The 25957-nt window shown below is 33.5% G+C and overlaps 4 protein-coding genes across 5 annotated transcripts; 2 read left to right on the top strand and 2 right to left on the bottom strand.

The window, feature by feature from the left end:
- The first annotated feature begins 4538 nt into the window (after positions 1–4538).
- Positions 4539–7705, top strand: LOC128156769 (uncharacterized). Its single transcript, XM_052819056.1, has 4 exons — positions 4539–4652; positions 4895–5108; positions 5656–5834; positions 6002–7705. The coding sequence occupies exons 1-4, from the start codon at positions 4610–4612 to the stop codon at positions 6487–6489; spliced, it is 924 nt and encodes a 307-aa protein (XP_052675016.1). The 5' UTR covers positions 4539–4609; the 3' UTR covers positions 6490–7705.
- A 147-nt stretch (positions 7706–7852) lies between these two features.
- On the bottom strand, positions 7853–10762 carry LOC128156768 (uncharacterized). The gene is made up of 3 exons (XM_052819055.1): positions 10410–10762; positions 9111–9311; positions 7853–8769 (listed from the first exon to the last, which is right to left on the bottom strand). Exons 1-3 carry the CDS (start codon positions 10720–10722, stop codon positions 8099–8101), a joined length of 1185 nt encoding a protein of 394 aa, XP_052675015.1. The 5' UTR covers positions 10723–10762; the 3' UTR covers positions 7853–8098.
- A 2429-nt stretch (positions 10763–13191) lies between these two features.
- LOC128156888 (tetraspanin-9-like) lies at positions 13192–20841 on the top strand. 2 transcript variants are annotated; one of them, XM_052819215.1, is made up of 8 exons: positions 13192–13337; positions 15435–15556; positions 17664–17927; positions 18163–18237; positions 18381–18488; positions 18615–18788; positions 19102–19185; positions 20199–20841. In XM_052819215.1, exons 2-8 carry the CDS (start codon positions 15497–15499, stop codon positions 20268–20270), a joined length of 837 nt encoding a protein of 278 aa, XP_052675175.1. In that variant the 5' UTR covers positions 13192–13337; positions 15435–15496; the 3' UTR covers positions 20271–20841. The 2 variants fall into 2 exon arrangements, with proteins under 2 accessions (XP_052675175.1, XP_052675176.1); XM_052819216.1 differs by lacking the exon at positions 13192–13337 and adding an exon at positions 13408–13558.
- Positions 20842–20979: 138 nt separating this feature from the next.
- Positions 20980–25488, bottom strand: LOC128156887 (uncharacterized). The gene is made up of 8 exons (XM_052819214.1): positions 25339–25488; positions 23839–24243; positions 23241–23738; positions 22794–22874; positions 22055–22159; positions 21872–21896; positions 21610–21692; positions 20980–21330 (listed from the first exon to the last, which is right to left on the bottom strand). Exons 1-8 carry the CDS (start codon positions 25373–25375, stop codon positions 21269–21271), a joined length of 1296 nt encoding a protein of 431 aa, XP_052675174.1. The 5' UTR covers positions 25376–25488; the 3' UTR covers positions 20980–21268.
- Positions 25489–25957: the final 469 nt, after the last annotated feature.

The following is a 25957-nucleotide window of genomic DNA, read 5'->3' as shown; positions in this document are numbered from 1 at the left end:
CTACTTTTGAAAAATTTACCCTTGGCCATAACTTTAGAACGGTTGGTACTTAAGGGTTTTCATATTTCGCATGTATATTCCTTAATTGTGATAGGTCAGGTACACGACCTTTTATGGAAAGCATTTTTCAACACATGACAATGTTTTCGTCGAACCCATTCTCCAATCAATTGAATGAATCGCAAAGCATGGCGGTCTACTACGTGTTTACGACTAATAGCGACATGTGATTCTCGTTGGTTTACTGCATAATATTAACTGATCCCGTCTTCGCATAACTACAGACAACATTTGGCCCAATAATTCATAAATACAGGGCAGACCCAATAAATAAGGAAGTTTGAGTATATATATATATATATATTGAGTATATATATATATATATATATATATATATATATATATATATATATATATATATATATATATATATATATATATATATATATATATATATATATATATATATATATATATGTGTGTGTGTGTCACCAATCACATTCATTTCACATCTATAACAGGTATATTTTTACGTTACTTGTAGACAGTTAACCTTTTTAAAACTCACCGAAGTTGTATCTCCGACGATCGATTTCGAACTACTAGTATTTATATAAACTTTAAACAAAGAAATGGTATTGACGACCTTGACAATCTTGACCCCTTGTAAAATTTAAAGTTAAATTAAAAGTCATTTCACTTCAGAATGTAAGGCCATCATATGCCAATTGCATATCATTCAATCACTGTCATAATTCCCAAATGTTAGCAGAATAAAATAATGATATACATGTAATTTAATTTTTAAGGTCCGTATGCTTCAGCGATGATTATTTTGAATATAAAGAATAACACAAACTATATGCTATGAAGATATTACGTGTACTGATAAAAGAGCAATTTTCTGTCAAAGTTACTTGCAAAAACAAAAACAAACTTACCACATGGCGTATTATGGGAGATTTCTTTGTTGATGGCAGAAAGTCGATGGATTGGAAGGGGTCATGATTGGAATTTAAATTGAGTTTTATATAAGACGTACCTGAGGTCCCGGTAGGATTTGTCTTAGAGAAGAAATTCGTTTGAAGCTCCTTTTTATATAGGTCATTTTATCTATATCTTGAGAAGAATCTCCCTACGAAATACAAGTTCAAAAGGTTTTGAAAGCAAAAGGTTTAAAATCATCCTGCCATACTAATATCTAAATTCAAAATATGATTTTATGGCCGATACATATTTGAAAACACTGACAGTTAGAGGCTATGTAATATTGAAATATAAACGAATTCCTTTAAAAGGTATAATGCATAATTTGATTAAAGTAAATGTACATTAATTGAATTTGGGGGGGGGGGGGACAATTGCAAACTGGTGCAGTGGTAGAGCTGGTTTCCCTTCCGTTGTAGGCTCAAACTGTAAACATCTGGTTCGAATCAGACCGCTGAACGCTGAGACTGTCATTTCGATGGGACGATCATTGAGTCCACTATGTAGGTACATGTACTTGTATGGAACCACCTTGCTCAGCGCTATAAAAGCACTTAATTTTTAAACGACCATGGCCACTTTTAAAGACCACTAAGGGGTGGTCTTAATACCGTAAATGCACCCCCCCCCCCCTCCCCCCACGGTGTACTTATAAAACAGTTCCGAAAAACAGTTACGGTTCTAAGTCAATGAATATGTTACCAGAAGCAGCGTACATGCACTTACTCAGCTTCATAACGTGACTAAGATTCTGTAAGTATTTCAAAATGAAGTTTTTGTATTAGTCTATCACTAAATCATCATTTGAATAAGTTATTGATTTTTGAGGAATCAATTTCATAGAAACAAATGTATATGAAAATCCTATAAACGCGGGACATAGGATTAAACTTGTTCTACGAAAATTAAACTCGTAGAACAAAATTCAATAAGTTTCTATAAAAGCGACGTTAATTCGGTTAACTGTTTCACTAAGTGCAAGTAAGGCACGTTTATAATCTTTATGTCAAACACAATCGTATGTACAAATATGCATTAAATATGAAACCACGAATGATATGATAGCATTTAAAAAAAAATCTGTTCATTGTTCAAGGCCATTGCCTGAGACATGGACCAGCATGTTCAGTCTGCTCTTCACACCCGGGTCGATGCTTGAGACGATGGCTCAAGGTCGGACAGACAAGCACTCAATGCCAATTATTATATCATGCTCCTCAACCATTACGATAAGTGTGTTTTGAATTGCATCGTAGAGGAGTGAAATCTCAAGTCTTGTTTTAATTGTGACTATATTTAAATACGTTCCACATTTAAACGATTCTTATATTAAGTAAAAAAACCAAAAACATAATCATATTACATATATTGTGTAGATTGACAGTGCACAACTGAATTGCTGCTTCTAGATTTACTTAAGGAATAAGGAATCGTTTTTTGAGTATTATAAGGTGATAATTTTGGTCGGGGCGTGGTTAAATCCAATAAAGCCAGATGGGCTTTATGATAGATTTGACCACGCTCCGACCGAAATTATCACCTCATAATATATAAAGAATAATTCATTGTTACTCATATTTATATTATTTTCAATTTCTACACCTTAAAACAACATTCTAAAGCCATTATTTTTTTTCATATAGCACATGTATTACTACACAGCGCAGCCAATACCGTTTTTCGGTTATGCTACATGTATATAAGACCCGCCCATTTTGTATCGCTTATCTTTTATGAAATAATTGGGTTTTAGGCTTCAAGATTGAATCGTAATGTTATCACAGACAAACACAGAGGAAAATGTAAATATAAACAATATTTACTCCTGTATCATACATGTACATCAAACTTTAATAAAAAGAAAATCAATATCAATATGATACCAACACGTATGAATATCCCCTACGTATCATGAAAACAAACATTAAACAAGGATCCCTTTTTTCAAGATTTACTTAAAAGCTTTTAAGCAATAGTATATAGTGGTCATAAAATCGCCTTTTCTTTTGGTACCCTCTTTTGTTTGCAACGTTTTGAATGCGTTAAAAATACTGAGAAATGTAAATCAGTATAAAGAGAGATCTAATTTAATCAACACTCAGAAAAATTTTCAATACTCTGAATTTAAAATGGTTTTGAAAGTCTAGACTTGCCAAGACGATTTATTTTTAAGTTCTGTGATACATTTCTCGAGACGAAATAAAGTTGCGTTATTGTTTATGTTTACAAATTGACCAAGCGTATATTAAACTCTCTTCTTATAAGGAAGCTGAGTTGTCAACGAAATGATTATCAGATCTCCCTAAAATTTTGAGACATGATTTGTTTAGCTATAAATAACCATTTAGTAAAGAACCTCCCCCTCCCCTCATATATTTTAGCTTTAAACATTAAATATTTTGCTTTATCTTTTTAAAATAATTATTCAATTTTAAGCATGCTTTTTTTCAGCCAAAAAAAAAATATATAAAAAAGCTAAAAACAACCTCCATATAATAATGTACTTTGGAGCGCCCTTGCACGTCAGTTGTAAAATAAATAAAAATGGAATACCCTGGCATGGTAAATGCATACATAAATTTCCTATTATTATTCTGTAAATTGTTTAGAAAAAATTCTATCAACCCTACTGGAAAGGGGAGATGCTTTTTAATATATTTTATTAATATACTTTAAATTAGACTGAATTTAACAAAGAATGTAGGGATTGGACGTAATATGCATACTTTCCTTTCTTGTTGTTTTAAACGCGAACACTATTTTCGATTATCTTATTTGGGTATCTGTAAAGTTCTAGTTGCAAAACAAAAGAATTTCATCATCTGATCTCAATACCTGCCTGATTTATGTACCATGTTTTTTTCAGTCAATGTGTATATTTAACTTTAATCAGACATTGACAGAAATGACAAAAATGAGGACTACGTTAGCATCCTCATTCCGTTGCACTATTGAGATCAAGCTAATGTCGGACTGTTAGACTGAGATTATAGTTTTAAAAAAGCAATCTATAATGCACGAAGTCATAAACAACGTCTACTTTTAAAAATTAAACCCAAACCAATCACGTAAAGGGGAAGCCGCACTATATATGGTCGGTTGTAGCTATTCTTCCCCCTAAGGGGGGGGGGGTGTGCTCACTATATAGCCAGTCTCACTATGGGGGAAGTCACACCGGTATCATACGTAGTTTATATATTGTGCCAAGCGTATTTGTACAGTGGGAATAATTATATTGTGATAAGTTTTTGTTGTATCAAATGACTCTAGACTTAATATACCATTATAACCTGAAGGACGCAATTGGTGCATCACATAATGGAACATATAATGAAAAGAGCGATAACTGTCCATATTACATGCACTCATATTTGGTTACTTGTTTAAGATATCATTTAGATATCATAAAAGTTCAAATGCAATTGATTTGAAAAATCTTTAAAATCATTTGTCCTAAATTTTTGTTGTGTGACGTGGGATAAGGATTTATTGCTTTATGAGAGAGGAGGACTATATGTTACATACAATAAAACAATAAAATTGTATTCTGGACCCTGGGAAATGAATTTTCAGAAGAAACACACGTGTTGTTACATTAACAAACGTCGATGAAATCAATAACATGGAATTATTTAGAATAACATATTTAATGCTTTTATTTTCTGGTAAGTAGATGATTGACGCTTTATTTCGTAAAAATGGAAATTAATTTTCAAACCCAGTTATTAAATAGAATGCAGAATATGTTGGTGTGATTGTCAATGTCCAATTTGTGATACTTTTTGAGAGGTTCTACTCTGAATTTGTCGTTTTATATAATCATTATGTATTTTAAAGTTGGTATATAAGGTATTTTATTTCAGCTATAAAATCGTTGATATTTTACAACAACGATTCATTACTACAGGTTTGGACGGTGTACTTATACAAACTAGCAGTGACTTCACCCTCGGGGTGACGCCATTGGACGTGAGGTGCAGCCCTGCCAACAGTGAATTAATAATGTATGTCAACTCATTCACCTTACACCGGAACGGGACCCCTGTAGCCAAGGTCACGTACAACAGGGCAGCCCAGAACACCAACCTGATCGTGCTGGATGTCACCAATAACCGAGGCAGGTAATGTAACAAGCTATGTACAGAATCAAACGATGGTAGGAGTAATCAAAGTACTGGAAGTACTGATATGCAATACACATAAATTGCATGATATGAATTGATCAGGACCCAAATTATCAGGGAACTAATATTTATAAACGGCTATTAAAGACAAAAGCACTACTGTGAACACGGAAATTTTCACCCCAGTTTTATTTTCGCCCCTTTTGGTCTCGTAATTAGCTGGCGAATTTAAGAAAGCAATTCAAATGTCTCAAATTATCTATCTTTAACACAACGTATCTGGGCGAACTTCGTTCGAGACAGGGCGAAACCGTTCGCAAATGAAGAAAGGCAAAAAAAAAAACACGGGACAAAAATCACCCTGCATGTATACAGTAAGACACATGTTATGACTGATGTCACATCTGGTTCAACTGAAATTTGATGTCACGAATAACAGATTAAGTAAGAGTTTCTTACTTCAGATTTGAAATTTAAAATACAATCAACATATAACCAAAAACATGCTATTTTAAAATGATAGTTTGTTTACTTAATATATTAGGTACAATTTGACCGGAAATGTCCACGACAGCAATCCAGTGAACAAGTTTCTAAGGGTTGTCGTTCCTGCTAATTTGACCAGTTGTCTAGATGAGGCAAACTACACGTGTCTTCTGAACGCACAAGACAAAGACCATGCTAACTATGAAGACCAAGTCTCAAGATATGTTGGCGTGAAAAGTACGATTTTATATAAATTTATTCATTTATTAATTTTTTTTAATTTATTTATTTTTTTCAAATAATATTTGGTGAAATTTTTAAAGAGCATTAGAAAACATGTTGAAGCAATAGTTTGGTCAACTTAGTAACTACATGAATAAATACATGTATCGCGTTACTTGCAGCCGCTTCAACAGCCATAGATGGAATTTACACCCCACCCACCGGTGACAATATGTTGGATCCTTCAGGAGGAGGGAGGTTCCTTGTGGGGTCAACCTATCGTTTCACCTGCACGGGAATCGTCGGTAGACCCCCAGTCAACCTGCGCTGGTGCTACAAGCAGGAGGGAGAGATGGGCTTTGCGCCCCTGATTTCTTACACTGCCGACATAACGGAGTCTGAACCGGAAGTGTATCAAGACTGCAACAACAGGAGGCAGTCGTTCCTTAACTACACCATGACAACGGTTGATATGAACACAGTTCTGCTGTGTGAACCAGCGAGCGGGATGTACTACTGCGGCAATGGCGTCGTCAACAAGACGTTTGTTGTCCGCGCCTACTCGCCAGGTGGCGGGACGTATAGTGGGTTTAATCAGTGCCAGTTGTCGATTGGTCTGTTGTTTACACTGCTCATTGTGACTACTTCAGGTGTTGTAAATATTCCGTGACTCTGTGTAGTGGTTAGATAATTACCTTCTCGAAGGAAATATATGACAACTCTGTGTTCAAGATTTCTATATCGCAATATGGCTTAGAAGTTATACTGTGACCTTACTTTAAAAAAACCAAGTTCTTACTGTTAAAATAATCAGATTTAATCAAAATCTTTCAATCGATGTCAAACATATCACAAAAAAAATTTTCATGAAAAAAGAGGACACATTTTTCTATAAAGTCCTGTTTTTAACCGAACTGATATTTTATCAGACGATGGGAGGATGTGTTTATTTAAAATAATTTTGTTGGTTGGTTTTCTAATCTAGATGTAATACATGTAATATATATGATATCCCGATTTTATCACCGATCAAATTCGATAACAATTCATTGTGTATTTTTTATTTGACGAATTTTCTTTATCTTGTATTAACTTTGGAACATAATAATCCAGGCTGACAGAGTGATAATTATTGTAGCAAGTATACTCAGCCAGGGACGAATATATGTATACGAATGTTGGTGTATATGTCCCTAGTACAATGAATGTTCAAGATGTGCAATTTTATTCGGGAAAATTGTACATAATTTGTCCATCTGATGTGTTGTACGATCTAGTGGGCCAATGGCATGTAATATGTACAATAAAAGTGAGGATCGACAGTTGTGTATTTGAGTATGTACTATGTATGTTCTATGTATTTTTTGATTATTATCAAACATATTTGATAAAAGATACTATATATCTATTATTATAATACTGAATAAGGAAGTTTGGACCACCGCCCTAGAAAATTGAAAGTTTTTTTTACATAGTACTTCATATACATTATCAGCAAATACAATTATACCGGTAAATTCTCTATCTAGCAACTATCCCTACCACCCCCTCCTCCGTCAGAGAGAGAGAGAGAGAGAGAGAGAGAGAGAGAGAGAGAGAGAGAGAGAGAGAGAGAGAGAGAGAGAGATTGTGACACACTTGTTTAACCTTTATGATGAAAAAAAAAAACAATGTGAGGATAAATAATGAAGACCCTAAGATACAACCCCGATGACTTTTATCTATTCCGGTAATACCTTGGATAAAGCCAACAATCTTTATTTAATTTTAGGAAGCTTAAATTTCAATTATTTATATTTTCGTGTATACTTAAGGATTTATGAAATAAGACTAGCCCTGTGATTTGGTGGAATGAATAGAATATTACATGAACATAGTTGAATGATTCTCCTTGGTACCTGGCATTGCATTAGAAACGGATCTAGAAGCTAACTTCCTAGGTTGCCAAGTCTAAAGGACTACTCAGAGATAAAGATTTAATCACAGAAATCAAAATGTCAACGTCAAAAGTTTATTTTCAAAATAAGAAATACTAATTGTTTTCACCTGCTTTTATTGAAGTTTTATAGGTCTTAAGGAAAACAATCGATAAATTAAAAATGCCACATATTTTATCTCCTAACAAACATTATAGCTTTTTAGAAGAAAAATAATATAATGAATACTAAAAGTAGCAAGTCACTATACTAAAATACATTGTATGTTGATTTTTCTTGATAATTAGTCAGCAAGATACATTAGAACAAATATGTAAACCTAAATTACAAAATCTTCAGTTTTCAACTCTTTTCCTTTCCAAATTTTTTTTTACGTTTTACAGTGTCACTTGCATTCAGAAAAACACCCTGACGCCATAATGCATTTCTAACATCAAAATCTTTAGTTTTTAGCTTTGTTATACCCATTTTAATTTCATTTCTGTACAGATTCAGAGCTTCATCTGAAACATTTGAATGGAAACCAAATTTTTCACCCCTAACCATTTCTTCTGTAGGTCCTGACAACAGATATCTGTAGTTTATAACTAACCATGTTGCAATAACTGTTTCCATAAGTAATTCATCACAATCACCAGCGAATAACGGCATTTCCTGACTCAAAAAATATAGGTCCTTTTCACAGTCATAAAAATGAAACTGCACATGAGTTTTGCTCACTGCAATGAATGGCACAATATTTACAGCTTGATTACATTTCTTCTGATAGAATGAAAAAACTATGCTTTGAGCCACAGTTTGTGAAAAATACTTTTGAAGACTATCAAACTCTGTTAGGTCATCCTCTGAACTCTCATCTTGTAATGACTCGGGATCTTGAGAGAACTCCTCAGGAATTACAGTAGCTGCTATGTGTACTTCAGTTTCAAGTTTTGGTCTTTTATTTCTTTCTTGTGGGCTTGAAGCTTTCCTGATTACTATGTCAAAATTTCCAAACCAGGTTTTAGGATGACCTGCAATGAACCATATAGACTAGTTGTGCTTATCAATAATATTTTTAGTCCTTGTTATATCTTTTATCTGTCAAACTTTATCTGCTTCTTAACTTTAAAAGGATCTTTAGGAATTAACATTTGATTAATTGAATTATAAACATAGTAATATTATATTAGTATTATGGATGTGCATACTGTGTTTTTGCTTTTTAGTATGCAGTTTTTGTGTTATATGTCAAAAATTGTTTGTTGGTATGTTTGATTGAGAAATAAACCTTGCATCAGAGTGCTCTGTGCTCTCTTATGCAATAAGACATTAAAGAGAAGTGAAGTGTGAACCAGGTTAAAAATTAACTTACCAATTGATGTGTCGCCATACATTATAGGAAATTTACAGGAACATGGGCACTCCAAGACTTTATCATTACTAATGTCCAGAACACAGTCCTGTGCCAGTGATAGAGGTAAAAAGAAATGGACAGCAAGTCTCTCTGACCACTCTGTCTCTCTCTCTTTTCCTCCTGATCCTCCGGATGCACTCTGCAGTGCTTTGCTTGCATCTAAAATTGTAATTTTTGTATGGCTAAAAATCTAAATAACTGATTATGGACATAATTTCCTGTCCAGATGTAAAAAAAAATAAAATACATATTTTTAAATACTGTGCATATTTATGAGCAAAAACACAAGAACAGGACTAGGGTAATTGTTCTAAATTTCCTAGGGTCACTTATAATGGTACAGTTGGAAAAATATTGCATATGCTATACTTCCTCAGTGATTTATAAAGGGAAATAATGACATCTTTTCTCCATTCAGAAATATTCTGGACACATTGCACAATTTTTTAACATTATCATAAAAATACTGTACATTTCATGTCTGTTGCAATGCGAAATCCACATAGACTTTAATTGTCTTTCTACTGTTGTGAATTGGAACCTGAAGCAATACAAGGAGCGTTTCAAAACAGAAAGTCTGAACTTTTTCATTCTAGTGGATGAACAGTGTTTGTACAATAAGGTATTTATGACTATCAAAATATTGAGCAAAAAGTTATGGAAGCAGAAATTTGGGACAGAGTATAATATCTTACAACAGAAATATACATGTATTAGGTAACTGTATTGTTACTTACTCATTCATAAATCTCAAGCTGTTGTCCAGAGAAATTTAGTTTATAACGATTATCATTATTGCATCTGTTTATTGCTCAAATTCTAACTGCAATGGCCTTTTCTTTCTTTTAACACAAAATGGTTTTTTGGTACTTACGCATACGCCTGTCACTCACAGGGGCTTGGTTGTTGGATAGTGAAGTTCTTACTTATTTGTTCCCGAAGAAAAAATTGATTAATATTGGTAATCTAAGATCTATTTCTGTGTATTGCATTAAATAAATACACTGAAAACCCCCGTTTCAGTGATGTTAAAAAAGTGTATTCAATGTACATTAAAAAAAGTATGTACATTGAATACACTTTTTTAACATGACTGAAACGAGGGGTTTCAGTGAATTTTTTTATTGCAATACACAGAAATACACATAAGATTACCAATTTCAATAAATTTTTCCTTCGGGAACAAATAATTAGGAAATTCACTATCCAACAACCAAGCCCCTGTGCTGTCACTAGCGTAAGTTATGGTTAACTAACCTTTCAAATTCGAAGTAAAGGAAATAAGTTTTTGTAGTAAATGGAGATCAGTTCCCATGGGTTTTTTATCCTGTGTTATGTACTCCAATAGAATCCGATGTCCTTTGTCAAAAATCTCTGTGAAGGCATACATCTCAGAAGACATCGTAACAACCCGCACGCATGCCTTGGTAAAGCATATCGCATCTCCGACACCTGCATCGCAAAGTTTCAGCTTTAATGACGACAAACTGAAAAGAAAAGAAAATTCAAGTCTTTCTAAAGGATTACTCAGATGCGACATTGTCGCAATGTACTGGTACTGGCCAAACATCTTTATGTTTTTAAAGTATTTCGGCTCCGACCGGTCACAATGTTAGAGACTTTTTTGATTCTCGATCCCGATTATCATTATTATCAAAGCGACTAGTACTGTACCGACTTTAGCAGTTTAGTTTTCATTGCTCATGTTTTTGCGTATTCTAGAATAATACAGTGGATTTATACTTCTTATAAAAAATTTTCGCTATCATTTATTAAAATGAACTAATTAAAACAAAATGCAGATAAAAATATTTAGATTTTAAGGACATTTTTATTTTTTAAACGATTTTCCGTTGTGCGGTACGGGAGCGTTGCCATTGCGCTTTTAAAGTAAAAATTGTACGCCATTGAAATGTTATATACTGAATGACTCTATCCTCGAAGATATTTTCCTTACCTTTTGAATGAAACCATTATACCAATCTTCATTCGCTATGCTCCAAATATATAGAAAAATTTGGTGCATTTTAATTTTGAGATGGTCCCCACTAAAAACCATACGGTAGAGTTAAGTATTTATTTCATTTAAGGAGGTTGGCACCTGAAATAATAGTAATGTCAATCATCCGAAAAACACTTGGATATAAAGATAGGGACCTATATATAATGTTCATTTATTTTATTTGTGACCCATGACACATGCCATGTTTTTTAACATAGGGCCCCAAATTTTCCTACCATTTTTTGCAAAAATTGACATAGAAATTGATAATTTGAAGAAATCAAACAAAAATTTATAGTTTGAACTATTATTTAGTTATGATTTTAATACAGTATGAAGTTGAATACATGTAATGACTGTAAAAGTAAAATCTAAGTCAAAGTTTAAAACTTCTTGTCTTACTGATGGCTTCAAAGGCCAGTACATAATGAACACAACATCAGATGTTACAAAATTTTTGAGTAATCAAATTATAACGCAAATAAAAAAATTATAGTAAATAAATGTAATCTTTCCAAAACTTTGCATACAAATAGATATACATTTTGTGTCTCATTTAAAATTAAAACAAGTCGGGATCACTTCTCAAAAAAATTGAGATAGAGCATGAAATAAGCTAATTTTAGGCCAAAAGTGGGCTTAATTTTTTCTTAACTTCTATAAAAAAATTAGCTAAACATGCCAAAATATATAAATAGAAATATCAAAATATTGTTTAGATATGTTTTTAGAACATCATGAAAATGTCGTAATACACAAATTATCAAGAAGTTTGGTCTGCGCCGATAATTAGGAGGCTAAAATGACAGTACTCTAAAACTAGTGAGTTATGAAAATTGTTCATTTCCTTCTTGAAAACCTTCCGCCACAAAATATAATCCCTTACTAAACTCTGTAAAAATGTAATTTTTTGAAAGCAATTTTATTCAGTATAGTTTATTTGGCATTGTAAAATATAAATATACTACTAGAATTAATAAATGTTGCAGACTTTTCGGACTAGAGATAACCCAAAATGGCTACCCAAAACCTAAGGATATGATATTACTAATCATATAAAACAATTTGAGAAAAAAGCTTTTGTAGTTCATGTATTTCTTAATCTGCTTCGAAGTGTAGAAAATGACAGTTTTCTATAGTTTCCTATAGTTTATGTACCTCTATTAGAGATGGTCCCTAAAAAGAACCACATTTCTTGAAGTTTCGCAAATAAACTAGAGTTGGTTTAAATGACAGATGGTTTAAAATAAAGAGCTTTGCTATTGTATTTTTCCCACAAAATATGCTCAATAGTGAATTAAACTAATCAAAACATTTAATTAGCAAACATCGACAACCGGAAGTGACGAAATCTATAAAAAAAATGATGACAGCCAGAAAGTTGAGATATAAATATTCACTAACAAACTGATTTGATAGCCGAAAGAAATGCCTAATTAAATGAAAGTTAACAAGTTAAATTATGTGATTTAAGTGTTATACCAGAAATGTATGTGTGTCACCTGATCTAAAAACTTTATAAAAACGTAAACAACTTACTTAATCCTCAAGCACATGTTTCGTTCAATTATGTCATGAAATTATAGGAAATTGTCAAATGCTTTCTAAATGATTATACGTGAAGATTTACTATAAATAACGAAAGTAAATGTTGCAATGAAAATAAATTACGATAGGGTCATAAATTTACACTTGATATCAACTGCGATAAATGTGAATACGCATGCATTACAAATTAAATGTGCTTTATTTTTCTTTTCATTATGGTTATGATATTTATTATTTTTGGTGAATTCCCTTTCCACAAACTGGGATACAGACTATAGCAATCAAACAATTATCTCACTTGGCCTAACTTGGTTCAAATTTTTCGATACCTTTTTCAAATGTTTGTGCAAAACGGGAGCAAACCGAGTGTGTCTAATTGATGGAAGCAATGTCAGAGGCTCACACGACTTTGTTCTACAGTAAGGGGAATCACACAGAAGAGCTCCACGCATGCAGATGGCCCTATCTATATTTGTACCTGCCCTTATCACTGTTTTTACGGCCTATTGTTATTTACCTGTCTATCCCTGGGCTCTCAATCTCGCTGGTGTGGAAACGAAGACAGGTATGCAGTGTACACTGAAGGTGAAGGAGTAGAATTTACATCACGGACTTAAAAAACCAAACATATAAAGGTATTCATTTATTTCTCTTTTAAATACGAGTATATAATATCATTTATAATGTCACATGCATGTATCGTTTTCATATAGATTGACAACACGGAAGGTTTAGTTGTGTTGGTTCAGTTTCTATCTTTAGTCGAAGTCTGTGCATTTTTGTGCAATACGTCATGTGCCTGCGTTTGAGATAAGATTAGTTAAAATCAATACCTCCGGGATCTAAACGCTGAAAGGTATACATTTTTTTATATTTAATAAATGGTGTAATCTTTTATAATTATTTACCTCCTGTAAAACCAGCAATAATATCAATTTTCCAAGAGATGGGGGTGAAGAAATATTCACACAATTTGATAGCGGGGTTTTTGTCTGTTACTTTGACAGTGTAGCTGCTAATGGTTGGATGTATTCTAATCGCGGTATGAGTATTAACATATAAATACTTGTAAGGTCCCATATCTTTAGAGGCCAACAAAGTTGAGACCCATGTTGTACTTCTATAATTATTTGTCAACGTATTCACGCCTAACATTCTGACCGCGCGTCTACAGGAGACAATCCAAGGATACGCCCTTGTTGTCCATCAGAAAATATGTTAGGACACACAGAGGCAGAGAATTTCGGTGACAGTATTTCGACCTGTGGATCTATGATCTTTGATCGTCCAAACGTAATATTTTACCCAAAAGCAAAATTCACTATTGATGCCCTTGAGTTGTGAAATAGATATACCGGTTTATATCTAACGATAACGGTAAAAGATATGATAGATTAAAATTGGGAATACCGTTAGATCAAAATTGAAACGAATTGATCAGTTACAGCTAGAACTCCCTGGATTTTGACCATCTGTCGAATATTAACAAATGTAATCGCTGTTCAGAGGGGGCGATAGTCAAAATACTACATGTAATTCAACTCTAAATTAAGAACCCCTACTTTATTCATAAAGTTTATAAATACCCGGTATATTGAATTACTGAAATATCGTGTCTTTTTTTGTTAGCGTGTAATCTTAAATTGTCAAGATCATGAAAATTTAAGTAGAGAGTCACTTCAAAAGAGTGGTCTCTTGTTCCAAAATATCTCTGTCTCTAATGATAGAAACTATTTCGGGTGTATGCGATATGATAAACATATCTAAGGCTTCAGCCGATCGTTGTACAAATACTTTTCATATTTATTTCATTAAGATATCCCCCCACGCACTTAACATTACTGGTTCTGGACCAGTAAGTAGCTAAAGGACCAGTTATCGGTTTAAAAGAGATTATGGGAAAATAGAACACGTGATTATCAGAAATTCGGTACATTGTACTTATGTTACATACTTAACACATCAAATTATAATGTGACTTATATACGATAATGTTTCATACTAGGGTTATAAAAGAATACAAGATACATCTAGTTGTTTCATAAAGTAACGGGATTCGTCTTAAATCTGTAATTAAGGCGTGTACTTAGGTACACAAGTTTCACAGTAAATAAGATGGCAGGAACACGGTTGAAGAGGATGATATAAACTGTATAACCTGTCAAATGTTTTGTAATGATATTCAAAAATAAAATAGAATTGAGGAAATAACAGTATAAGCAATTGTATTAACCTGGTCCCTTAGTATTATAATTTATATACACATAGCTTAACGTGACACTTCCCAAATTCGTATTTGTTGATTAAAAAATTCGGTTTTGGTAGTTTTTTTTTTTTAACAAAAGGATTGTTCATGTATAAATTGCGTTTTAAAGACGAAGACAAGCATTATTGATTTTTCATAATCACTGTTCAAATCAATTAACACTAAGATATCCATCTATTTCAACATACATGCCATTGAATACTTTTTATTAACTATTGCCTGTAAATCATTGTATACATTGTAACAAAACTAGCTAATAAAAACTAATAAAAGATGACATCATCTGGTGAAATCTTTCACATTTACAACGCAAATGAATTACACAGTGAACTATAGCCATAATATACCACTATACATGAAATCAAATGACTTTTTTTATCAGGCCTACACCTGTATCAACGAACTAGGAAGTGTTTCTACGATACACTGTAAGAAAATTTACAATATTAATGGTTGTATATTGTAGAAGTATCAGTAATGTGATAACTGGACAGACAGATCTAGAAGGAGAGACACAGCACACATCAGATGGGGGCCTGCAAGGGGTGTAGCCAGTTCTTCCTGGTTCTGGTCAACATAATCTTCTCGGTAGGTTTCTGTACTATTCTATACCGTTATATAGTGTGTTTTATTTATTCTTCCACATGTTTCAAATGTTGCGTCACGAGTTACTAAAATGCACGCGACAATAATTTATAAAATATTTAAGGTTATAATAAGAAGGTACTTTAAAATTTCATCATTTTTTTTCCGTATATTATTTGTATTTATACTATAATTATACATTCAACGGTTTGTTAAGTACTTAATTAAGGTCTTCCGTTTCAAACGGAAGACCTTATTGTTTTTCTTAGGTTTCTTCTTCCCTATTATTATTTTTTTTTCTTTCAAATTTTGTGCACGCCATTTCTCAGCAACGACTGATTTGATTTTCATGAAACTTTCTAATCTATTAGGTATTGATCGGAAATTTTTTTCATTGATAACATCACTTCCGTTTTTGAGATATCGTCGATTTTATGAATTTGATAGGGGCATTTCGTCGGTGGAACTCCTCTTTAACTATTGCAGTTATAAAGTTGAAATTTTCAGGGTTGGTAGACAAAAGACTGAAGTTGTGCATGAAGGTTTTAAATCATTTGTATCTTGAATAGCGCCGAACCTCGCCTGGACCCGAAAACTGAGAATTTAAAGACGTCATGATTTTTTATGGTTTTCTTTGTTTGTCTCTTTTTTTTAAAAAATATTTTGTTAAGACATGTAATGTAAAAAAGGTAACTATTAACAATGGCTTTCATGTAAAATCAAAGAATAGGGGCTGACCCCTAATACTAGGGTTCCAGAGGGGGCTAAAGTCTTATATCTATAGCTCTTTACTGAGGGATATTTTTTGATAGATTATAGAAGCAAAAATGTTTATCTTACTTAAATATACCCTTAGAATATAAAGAATTTTTCATGTGTTACGCAATTATGGGTTTTTTGGGGTCAGAAGTTCAAATCTTTGATCATATGTATCTGTTAAAGGAAACATATTTTGATAAGCAGTATTAATAGAAGAAAAGATGCTCAAAATGATGTACTCAACAATATTCATCCCTCAAAATTTCGTCAAATGGCCCCGATAAGGAGATAAAGGGTCGGCCCCTAAAATCTTCTTTCTCAGATATCTCAAGAACGATAACAAATTTGTAAACACTTGTTGAACGAAATGTGTGTAGTTTTTAGTGACCTTTTATTTAATACCAAGAAAAAGGGGCTGGCCCCTAAAATTAGGGGACCAGAGGGCTCAAAAGTTTTTTATATATAGTTCTTTACTGGGAAGTATTTTGTAATAGGTTATAGAGGTAGAAATGTTTATCTAACTGTTATGTACCCATACAATATAATGACTTTTTCATGTGTGACGCAATTAGAGGTTTTAAGGGGCCAAACTTCGATCACATATACCACGAATAGGACTAATATTTTGAAAAGCAATATAGAATAAAAGATGCTTAGAATGATGTTTTAAACAATATTCAACCATCAAAATTTCGTTATATTGCCCCCAATAAGGTGATAAGGGGTCGGCCTCTAAAACGTTCTTTACCAGATAGCTTAAAAACGGTAACGAATTTCTGATTACTTGTTGAACAAAATATGTTAAATGTCAAAAGAACTTAAATTTTATGTTAACAAAAAGGGGTTGGCCCTTCAATTTTTGGGCGAAAAGAGCTATGAAGTCTTTCCACAGCACTTTACTGAGAAATATTTAGTAATAATTATGTTTATGAACCAAAAATATTCATCTCACATTTATTTAACAATAGACAATACATATTTTCTTATTCCTTCCGTAATTAGGGGTTTTAAGGGGCCAGAAGTCCAAAACTTTGATTACTTATATCTCAAGGAACAAATATTTTGAAAAGCAATTTAAAATGAAAGATGCTGAGAATGATCTTCTAAAATATATTCAACCATCAAAATTTTGTTATGTTGCCCCAATAAGGAGATTAAGAGTCGAATACCAAAAAACAAGGAGATATTCCCTTTCAAAAAATCGCACAGAAGACCTCCTTGTTGCTCGCAACGAGATCGTGTCTAGTATTACCTTTATTTTTTAACTCCAATTAGTTAAACTGTCCTCTATAGACAGAATTTCCAAATTCACAGATCGTTGAATGCTTACTTTAAATTCATTTCTCTTCAGTTGATTGGGATAGCATTGTTAGTGGTGGGCTGCATAGTAAGATGGGGGAACGAATTCATGAACAACCTGCTACAGGACTCGTACAGCAAGCTGACCAAAGCTCTGCAAGACGCCGGAGTGGATAGCAATCTCAACGACTTCAATATTGCAGACTTCGTTGGAGATGCCACTTTGGCTTTCATTATACTTGGCGCCTTTTTCTTCGTCCTCGGTATCCTTGGTTGCATAGGCGCTTGTTGCCAAGTCAAGTGCATGCTTGTAATAGTAAGTCAGGCTTTTACTTCGTTTTATCCAAATAAAATTCTAATCTAGGTTGCAGAGCTTTAAAATGATTTTTTTTCAGTAGTGCGTTGAAATCTAGGATTTTGGAATGATGCCGTTGCTCTTTTATGTACTTTCGACTGTTTGTTTCCTACGGCAATCTTTACCCATTTTTTTTATCAAAATAACCATGCGTAAAATACTTGGCAATGACATTGCATCATTGTTTTGTTTGCAGTACGTAATATTCCTCGTCATATTGCTGCTGGTAGAAGTAACTTTCATCATACTGATATTTGCTGTCCGTAGCGAAGTAAGTGCAAAACACCATAATCATGTTAATAGCCCTTTCATTTATAACAAATATAAAGATACTACTTGATTTCATGTAGAATCAAACAGCTCTTTATAATAAGTACATGTATACTAAACCAGCCTGCTCCCTTTTGCAAATAGGTTGACAGTTGGATCAAAAAACCATTCAAGACTGCAATACAAAAGGAATACAAAGGAATAAATGCAACCGATTCCATTTCCATAGCCATCAACTTTGTTTCCGTTGAGGTAAGCAAAACAAACAAAAAACAAAAAACAAAAACAAAACAAAACAAATATTAAGCACTACCTTTACACCCGGTAATTACGGTCCGTCATTTGATGGAACCAATTAATTTCTGTTAACAATTCCAGTTCAAGTGTTGCGGCGTTGAGAACTCTGGAGACTTCAATTCTTCAACCCTATGGAGACATGAAACCAATGTGGCGAATCCAGTCATCCCCGCCATATGTTGCAAAAACAAAACGGAGTCTGAAATCAGTGACTGTGTACAGCACCCGGATGACAATAATTCCTACAGAAATCAGGTAATACTCAGTTTGAAGTTATTTTTAACATGTCAGCATGAGCTTCAGTGCATGCGACCGTGGAAAGGGTTACCGGTATTGCAAAGATTTTAGAAGACACTTTTTGTTTCTGTCTGCTTTTTTGGTCTCTAGAATGAGTATCACCATTTAAGTTGTTACAGTATTTGATTTCAACAATAACTTGGCAACTACTCAACTTCTATTGTGGTTATTGAAGTAATATAAGTAAACTATGTGATTTTTGAAATCTTTTGGTTGCATCAATGTCCACCCTTGTAATACCGCGATTTCATACCGAGCACTTCTGTTGTAGGGTTGCTATGAAGCGATAGAGAGCTGGTTAACCGACAACCAAAACGTCATGATAGGCGTGGGGGCGGCGGTGCTGGCTGTTGAGGTAAGCGTAATAGATTACCAGGCCAACGTCAGACAGTGGCTTCTTGTAATTGGTTTAAATAACTGCTAAGGTGCAGAGAAAGACTTAAGCACAGAAGTAAATTACTAATAATTAAATAGTAATTCAGTTTGTGAAGATTATTTTTACATTTCATCTGGAAATTATTTGTCTTGCTTTCTAAGATTAAGGTGCGGTAGTGTATTGGAGTTTGGTCTGCCTTTCAGACAAATCATCAACAATTTCAACTTTCTCTTGCTTAACATCCGAGCAATGCAAGCTTAATTTATAGGATAGAGACTTTGTTACTTAGAAGATGTCTTTAAAATGTAATTCATCAAGTTCAAGGTCTTATTCGTCATAACTGTGTCGGCACCTGTTTTATGGTCTTTTTTAAACGTCCTTAAACGTAATAATGACTTTGATTTTGTTTTAAGATATTTCAATAGATATGACTTAATAATTAACACTCTTCGAAAAAGAGTGAAACTTCTTGACATTTTATGAACAAACCAGGGTGTTTAACTATAGAAAACAAGGTTAAATGTTAATTAAAATAAAATTCCACCCACCCCATCACCCGCCCAAAAATGTTATTAGATAAAAGTCTTGAATTCATTCACACTTGTAATAGATCTTTCAACAACGATTAACGCTACCGTTTTCCAAATTCTACATATACGCTCTACTCGATTAAACAGGAAAATCGACAGAATGTTTTTACAGACGTTCTTTGAAAATAGGAATTTCAAGGTGACCTTGTACATAAAAGGTATAAGGTATGAGAAACAAACGACCCATACTAGGTATGATATACGTGCACAGAAGGGTTGGAATATTTGCGTTCATTATATTATAAATAACCAAATCATGTACATGCATGGTTAAACACTGTCCATCTTTATGTTCAGAAAACCTCAATGAATGAAATCGCCAAAGGAGAGTAGTACAGCGAACTATAAAATAGGCCTATCTAACCTTGAAGTTTATATGAATTAACCTGTTTTATTTTTCAGTTACTCTTGATGATTTTTTCGCTGATTGTTTGTAAAACGAACAGGAAAAAGGACGACTATGACGAATACTGATGTCACGTGATCAACTGTTGTGTGAACACAACACAGAGATAATTCTAACTGATTGCAATACTACAAGTCTACAAATCATCTATGACAATCCTATTCCGTGTATTATTGCATATGGTGTGCTAACATTGTTTTAGTGTATTTTCGTCGCTGTATTGTCAAGTTTTGTTTAATGTTTTTTACGACTTCATACATATTGTATGAAAATTGACTTTTGTTTTATTTTTTAACAAATCATTGTACATGTACACAGATTCATTGTATTATTTCTCGTCAGAGAAGTTCCATGTTACCGGAATCTTAACGTATATGCTTTTTCTGCATTAACTGTAAGAAATTTAAAATGAATGGTCTTTTACACGGCATACATGTGATATGATTTATGAACAGGGTAATGATCAATGGAAACGCCATGTAAAGAAAAAAGTGAATATGCATCACCAAGTCTATACGTGTATACCCGCCATCTTCGTTGTTTGAACTACTCTCTTTTCATTTTTTTTTGCAAATAATATTATAATAAACATTGTCTGTGTTGGATTTTAAAGGAAATAATAAAAGATGAGTTTCTTAACTTGGCTTCCAGCTGGCCAGCATTTATACTTATTATTTCCGCTTCTACAATCGCAACGAATAGTTTTACCTGTAGTGTTGTATATACAACCAAACAAATAAGACAGACGTTGTAATGGACAACATCATTCACTCGAAGTCACTTCATAAGAAAAAAAAAATAGCAGCATCATTCAGTCCTTCATTCAGTCTCATACAGTCACCGTACATGTACATTGATTTCTCTCTGTCAAAAAAAAATATCGGGGCTAATAATTCGATAGATGGCTAGTCCAAAGCCACAATAAGTTTCTAGCTTTCGTTTGGTGTCTCGTATGTTCGCAAGCCCGGTGTTTATGATTCGCTCCCCATCCTTCCCTGTGAACATACAATCTTGGCTTTCTAGTTGGGTCTCTTAAGAATAGGAGCCTTGTTTTGAGGGATATTGTTTATTCGACCGGCACCATGTAAAGATCGTCAATTTCGTATGGCTTGCCAGTAGCTGGAATATCTGAAATAAACAATTGAAAGGATATTATGATACCCACATCTGTAATGGAAAAAAAAACCTTTTGTATGTTAGAATACAAGTTAACATAAGCCTTCTATTTATACTCATGGACACATACATAAAATGTTAATTGACCACACATGCACAATGGCGAAGATGTTTTTTTTTATAAAAATTCCATTGAATATGCTTACTAGTATATCTTATTTTATAAACTGATACTAGTATTACCAATCCACAACAAAAAGGAATTCATGTACAATTTTTAAAATCTCATACCAGGTGGCAAGTTTTCTATTGCGTCGTAAACCCCGGAATGAACATTGTGAATTCCTCTTGGCGTATCAAGCTCGGTATATTGACTGTAAAATATGAAAATAACAATTTATAAAAGGACTTATTGCATGTAAGCACAAAACAACGATAAGAAAAATATGGAGACGCGTATAGATACAATATTTTCATGTACTATTTGATTCCATTTATTAGGAAATTTCAATACATAAGAAAAGTGTGATACTATATTAGTTTAATGACGTACTTTCCTGTCGTCTTTATTCTTCCAACTATAAAAACACAAAACAACAATTTATAATAACTGCAAATACTATTCATTTAAAATTGTTGAAATTTTAAATTTACAAAATTGAAAAATATTAAAAGGTTAGGCAAAAACACTTAATTAAAAGGAAAGAGTGGGCTTTCAGGCCATGAATTGACTTACTTTCTTTGTTCCGTTTTGCTTTGAAATACGTTACAACAGCCACAGTAAACAGAACAACACCGGACATCATGACGGTAATGGCTATTCCAAGAACCACCATCGTGCCTACAGAACAAAACAAGCATATGACGGCAATCGCTATTCTCCATATAAGAATTACCATCGAGCACGCAGAACAAAATCAGCACAGGTCTCTTGATCGAGATTCAACATCCCTCAATACATTTACATTCAAGCATGCGCAGATGAAGAAAATTTTACGGCAGAGGGAGGGGCGCGGGCTTTTTTCGATAGCTTTATCGAATATTCAGTGGAACCCCTTCTAAATTTGCGCATGTACATGATTATCAAAATCAAACTGAATACAATTACCTGTACATTGTAGATATGCCTAAACATTAAAAAGTCCCAAAACAGAAAACGCCATTAAACATATACATGTACTTGATAAGAGGTAAAATCAGTTGGAGTTATTTATCTACTCTTAACTTTCACATGGGGCGCGTACCTTAAGATATAACAAATTTCAAATCAAAGATGTTTTTATTAAATCAAAACAATTTCTCCCAAACAGTGCATTTTACCTTAATGAAAACATGATATTGATACTAAATCTTGTAAAGCCAAATATAGGTTTACAGAAACTTAATTCCTTGGGATTTTAAGACAATTTTAAAGAAAATATTGTGTTTATTGGTGTTCACTCGTGGTCAATACGTAAGCAGCTGTAACAACTTACTGTCTTCCGAGTTTTGATTGACCTGCTGGTCAGTGGCACGATTCTCTTCGGCGTTTACCCCGGTGTGAGTTTTGTCCTCACCTTGAAATAAAAAGCAACAAACAAAGTCATTGGTGTTCGATATAAGACTCATGTCGCAGGTCAACCCAATTAAAATTAAATCTCTGATCCGCTCCTAATAGCGATCTATTAAAAGCGGATCAAAGATCGATCGCAGGTGCAACACTCTCCTCTAAACTTATAACAAAATTTACTTTTAGTAATGATGATCTTTTGCTAAAAATATTTTAAAAATTATTATGGTTGAAATGCACACAATTTTATACGTGCGTTGAAAATTATATTCATGAATACAAACCAGTCTACCAAGTGCAGAGTTTTGATCTTTGCCTATTCATAATTAATGAAGTGACAATTATTGTTGTTAATGCTAAACGTTTTACAAACCTATGTAAACGTGTATTTCTCTCTCAGGTTTAATTTCGTCATGATTTTGAACAACACCTGATGACGCCAGGGGGGTGTTGTTATTGTTTGAAATGGGTGGATTCGTGGGTTCTGTCCCACACTCCTCATCTGCAACAGCACAGGATAAAACTGTTCCATTGTCTCTGTCAGTGATCGGGAGAAGCAGAAGACTGGACGATGACAGCAGACAGGCTTGAGCAGCAGTGGCGTTGGCTTGGAATGTATTACGTACAGACATGAAGTGGAAGCTCTGGTAGGTTGAGGACCCAGGGCGCTTGATGCACCAGCGTATTTTAGGGGCAGGAAAACCAGGGGATGTTTGACATTTGAAGAGACCCACGCTTCCAGGTGGGTAGATTGTACTGGAGGTGTACTTGATATCCCTCAGTGCGGCAAACACCGCCGTCTGACTGACGTCTGAATTCTGGGTGCCGCTTACATACGTGGTTGTGATTGGGTAAACACCAGCACTGTTAGCTGTAATAAACACATGAACGTTTTAAATAAATCCTTAAATCCTCAAATTTAATTTTAAATTTATACTCTATAACATTTATATTTGTAAAATTGCGTTTACTTTCTACAGTGCTCGTTCGTGTTCGTTCAGCCTCGTTTCCAGACGCCGATTCGTCACGCATGACACACTTGTACGTTCCCTCGTCCGTGCAGTCAATGTTATCCAAACGCAGCCGAAATATGGAGGTCTCCGGGGGACCTAACGAGCCCGTAACCTTTCCTCTTTCTTCAAGATGACCGTCAAACCATTCCACGTTTTCCGGAGTTGTCGTAGAAGTATATGTTGCTTTAACCACCATTCGCATATTGGATTCGTTTTTCCTCCGATGATAAAGTTCAATGGAGTTCACAACAGCAAAATAATTTTGTCCATCGGCTGTTGGTTTGCAGGTTATGAAAACCATTTCTCCATAGGTCATTTCTGGTGGAACCCATAAATTTACATAGTTGGTGTACTGGGCTGAGGCTGCGAAAACAATCAATGCTTTAAGGCATTGTGGTTTTAGTTATTCATTTTTTTCTATACTTAGTAAATAAACTAACTTGCATGGATGACGATATGCTAATTCTATATATGAGGATTTAATATATATATATATATATATATATATATATATATATATATATATATATATATATATATATATATATATATAGACCTTTTGTCAATGTGGGTTTTTTTTTAAATAATAAATGTTATATTTTTACCAAATTTTATACTTTTGTATTACACCTATATAAATCCAAATTATATTCATACTCTCAAATTAAATATTGTTGTGGCAATATGTATGCCAAATTTTGACGAAGTAGATATTTTTTAAAACAAAAATCATTTACAAAGACGTATAGTTCTTATTAAAAATGACCTAAAAATGAAGCCACAGGACGTCGAGAAGCAGCGAGAAGTAATAACTGCATGGGCTCTTCTCGGGAAAACACCAATACAAACTGAAAATCCACAAGGACACAAGAACAAAATTATCCGTTTCTTTATTTATTAAAAGAAAATATTTTAAAAAAAACCTTAGGTCTCGGACATGTAACATCCGTAATAAATGAATATCTATTAATTATATTTCGATAACTTAACAAACATTCAGGGTTTTACCTGCTGTGGACGCATAGCAACACAGTTCAAAATTTGAAATCACCAGACAACTCATGTAATGAACTAGATGCCAGGTAGTATCAAGTTATTTCAGTGCAGAATTAATGATAGAAGAAACTACACGTGTATATGTGAATTATAAAGTGTTGTAATTTTTGTCGGGGGTGGGTGGGGGTGGGATGTGTGGTAGAATACATGCTACTCTTCATATCTAGTAGCGAATTTTAAAAATGGAACGAAATTTCACACATCGATGAAATAGTTGTTCTGCATTGGCTTCAACTTTCTTGAAAAATATACATATTATAGAGCAAATTATATTAATAGAGCAAAATTGTCTATATTTACCTACATATTTTGCTTTAAAACTCAAAGTATTTTGAAGATATTGCAATGTCTACACGTGTCAATTTCAAAAAAATAAATCTAACATTTTTTTTTCTGACTTACCACACGCAATGAGTACCAATAATAGTAAAACGCACATTTTCCCCGAGTCGATGTCAAATCCTTATCAATCAAGCATCGAAATATACTGCAATATTGACGTCTTTTCTTTCGACATTATTTGTTAATCTTATCAATTTACCCGGATATTAATTCAGGAAATCGCATACGCAGTGAAATATTACGCTCGCTTTGAGTCATGCATGTTTAATTATAAATGTATAACAAGACCTGTTTACACGTGAGACGGTTACGATGGATTGCGCGTAAACAATGTCCAACAAAATAACACCAAATGTTACATCATTGATTCTTTCTCATTTCTCATAATGTATAGGCAAACGACTCACCGTAATGTTGTTTTATATGCGAGATCATGATAAAAAATTATATACGATTTCAACGATTTTAGGTATATTTTTGCTATTCTCGTGTTTAAAATAATTTTAAAGAAATGATGACCCCCCCCCCCCCCAAAAAAAAGAAACCAATAAAATCTAACTTAATTAGAGGACAAACTCAAAAGCAGGTTACGTCATCCTTCATCATGATAGCAACGTCAATATTTCAGAATATCTACATTTTTAACTGTCTTTGTCTGTGATAACATTACGAATCAATT

The sequence above is a fragment of the Crassostrea angulata genome, chromosome 7 (genome assembly GCF_025612915.1).
Source record: "Crassostrea angulata isolate pt1a10 chromosome 7, ASM2561291v2, whole genome shotgun sequence".
Taxonomy (NCBI): Eukaryota; Metazoa; Mollusca; class Bivalvia; order Ostreida; family Ostreidae; genus Magallana; species Magallana angulata.
This window is presented reverse-complemented; position numbering and strand designations above follow the sequence as displayed.

Bases quoted from the DNA above. Each gene is read 5' to 3' on its own strand.
- LOC128156769 (XM_052819056.1), top strand. From the start codon at position 4,610: ATGGAATTATTTAGAATAACATATTTAATGCTTTTATTTTCTG. The intron at 4,653-4,894 runs GTAAGTAGATGA...TCATTACTACAG, and splicing joins TTTAATGCTTTTATTTTCTG to GTTTGGACGGTGTACTTATA. The intron at 5,109-5,655 runs GTAATGTAACAA...TTAATATATTAG, and splicing joins GTCACCAATAACCGAGGCAG to GTACAATTTGACCGGAAATG.
- LOC128156887 (XM_052819214.1), bottom strand. From the start codon at position 25,375: ATGTGCGTTTTACTATTATTGGTACTCATTGCGTGTG. The intron at 23,739-23,838 runs GTAAACGCAATT...TGTTTATTACAG, and splicing joins ACGAACGAGCACTGTAGAAA to CTAACAGTGCTGGTGTTTAC. The intron at 21,897-22,054 runs GTAAGTCAATTC...GTGTTTTTATAG, and splicing joins AGCAAAACGGAACAAAGAAA to TTGGAAGAATAAAGACGACA.
- LOC128156888 (XM_052819215.1), top strand. From the start codon at position 15,497: ATGGGGGCCTGCAAGGGGTGTAGCCAGTTCTTCCTGGTTCTGGTCAAC. The intron at 15,557-17,663 runs GTAGGTTTCTGT...ATTTCTCTTCAG, and splicing joins TGGTCAACATAATCTTCTCG to TTGATTGGGATAGCATTGTT. The intron at 18,789-19,101 runs GTAATACTCAGT...CTTCTGTTGTAG, and splicing joins ATAATTCCTACAGAAATCAG to GGTTGCTATGAAGCGATAGA.
- LOC128156768 (XM_052819055.1), bottom strand. From the start codon at position 10,722: ATGTTTGGCCAGTACCAGTACATTGCGACAATGTCGCATCTGAGTAAT. The intron at 9,312-10,409 runs GTTAGTTAACCA...TTACAATTTTAG, and splicing joins CTTTACTTCGAATTTGAAAG to ATGCAAGCAAAGCACTGCAG. The intron at 8,770-9,110 runs GTAAGTTAATTT...GGTTCATTGCAG, and splicing joins GTATGGCGACACATCAATTG to GTCATCCTAAAACCTGGTTT.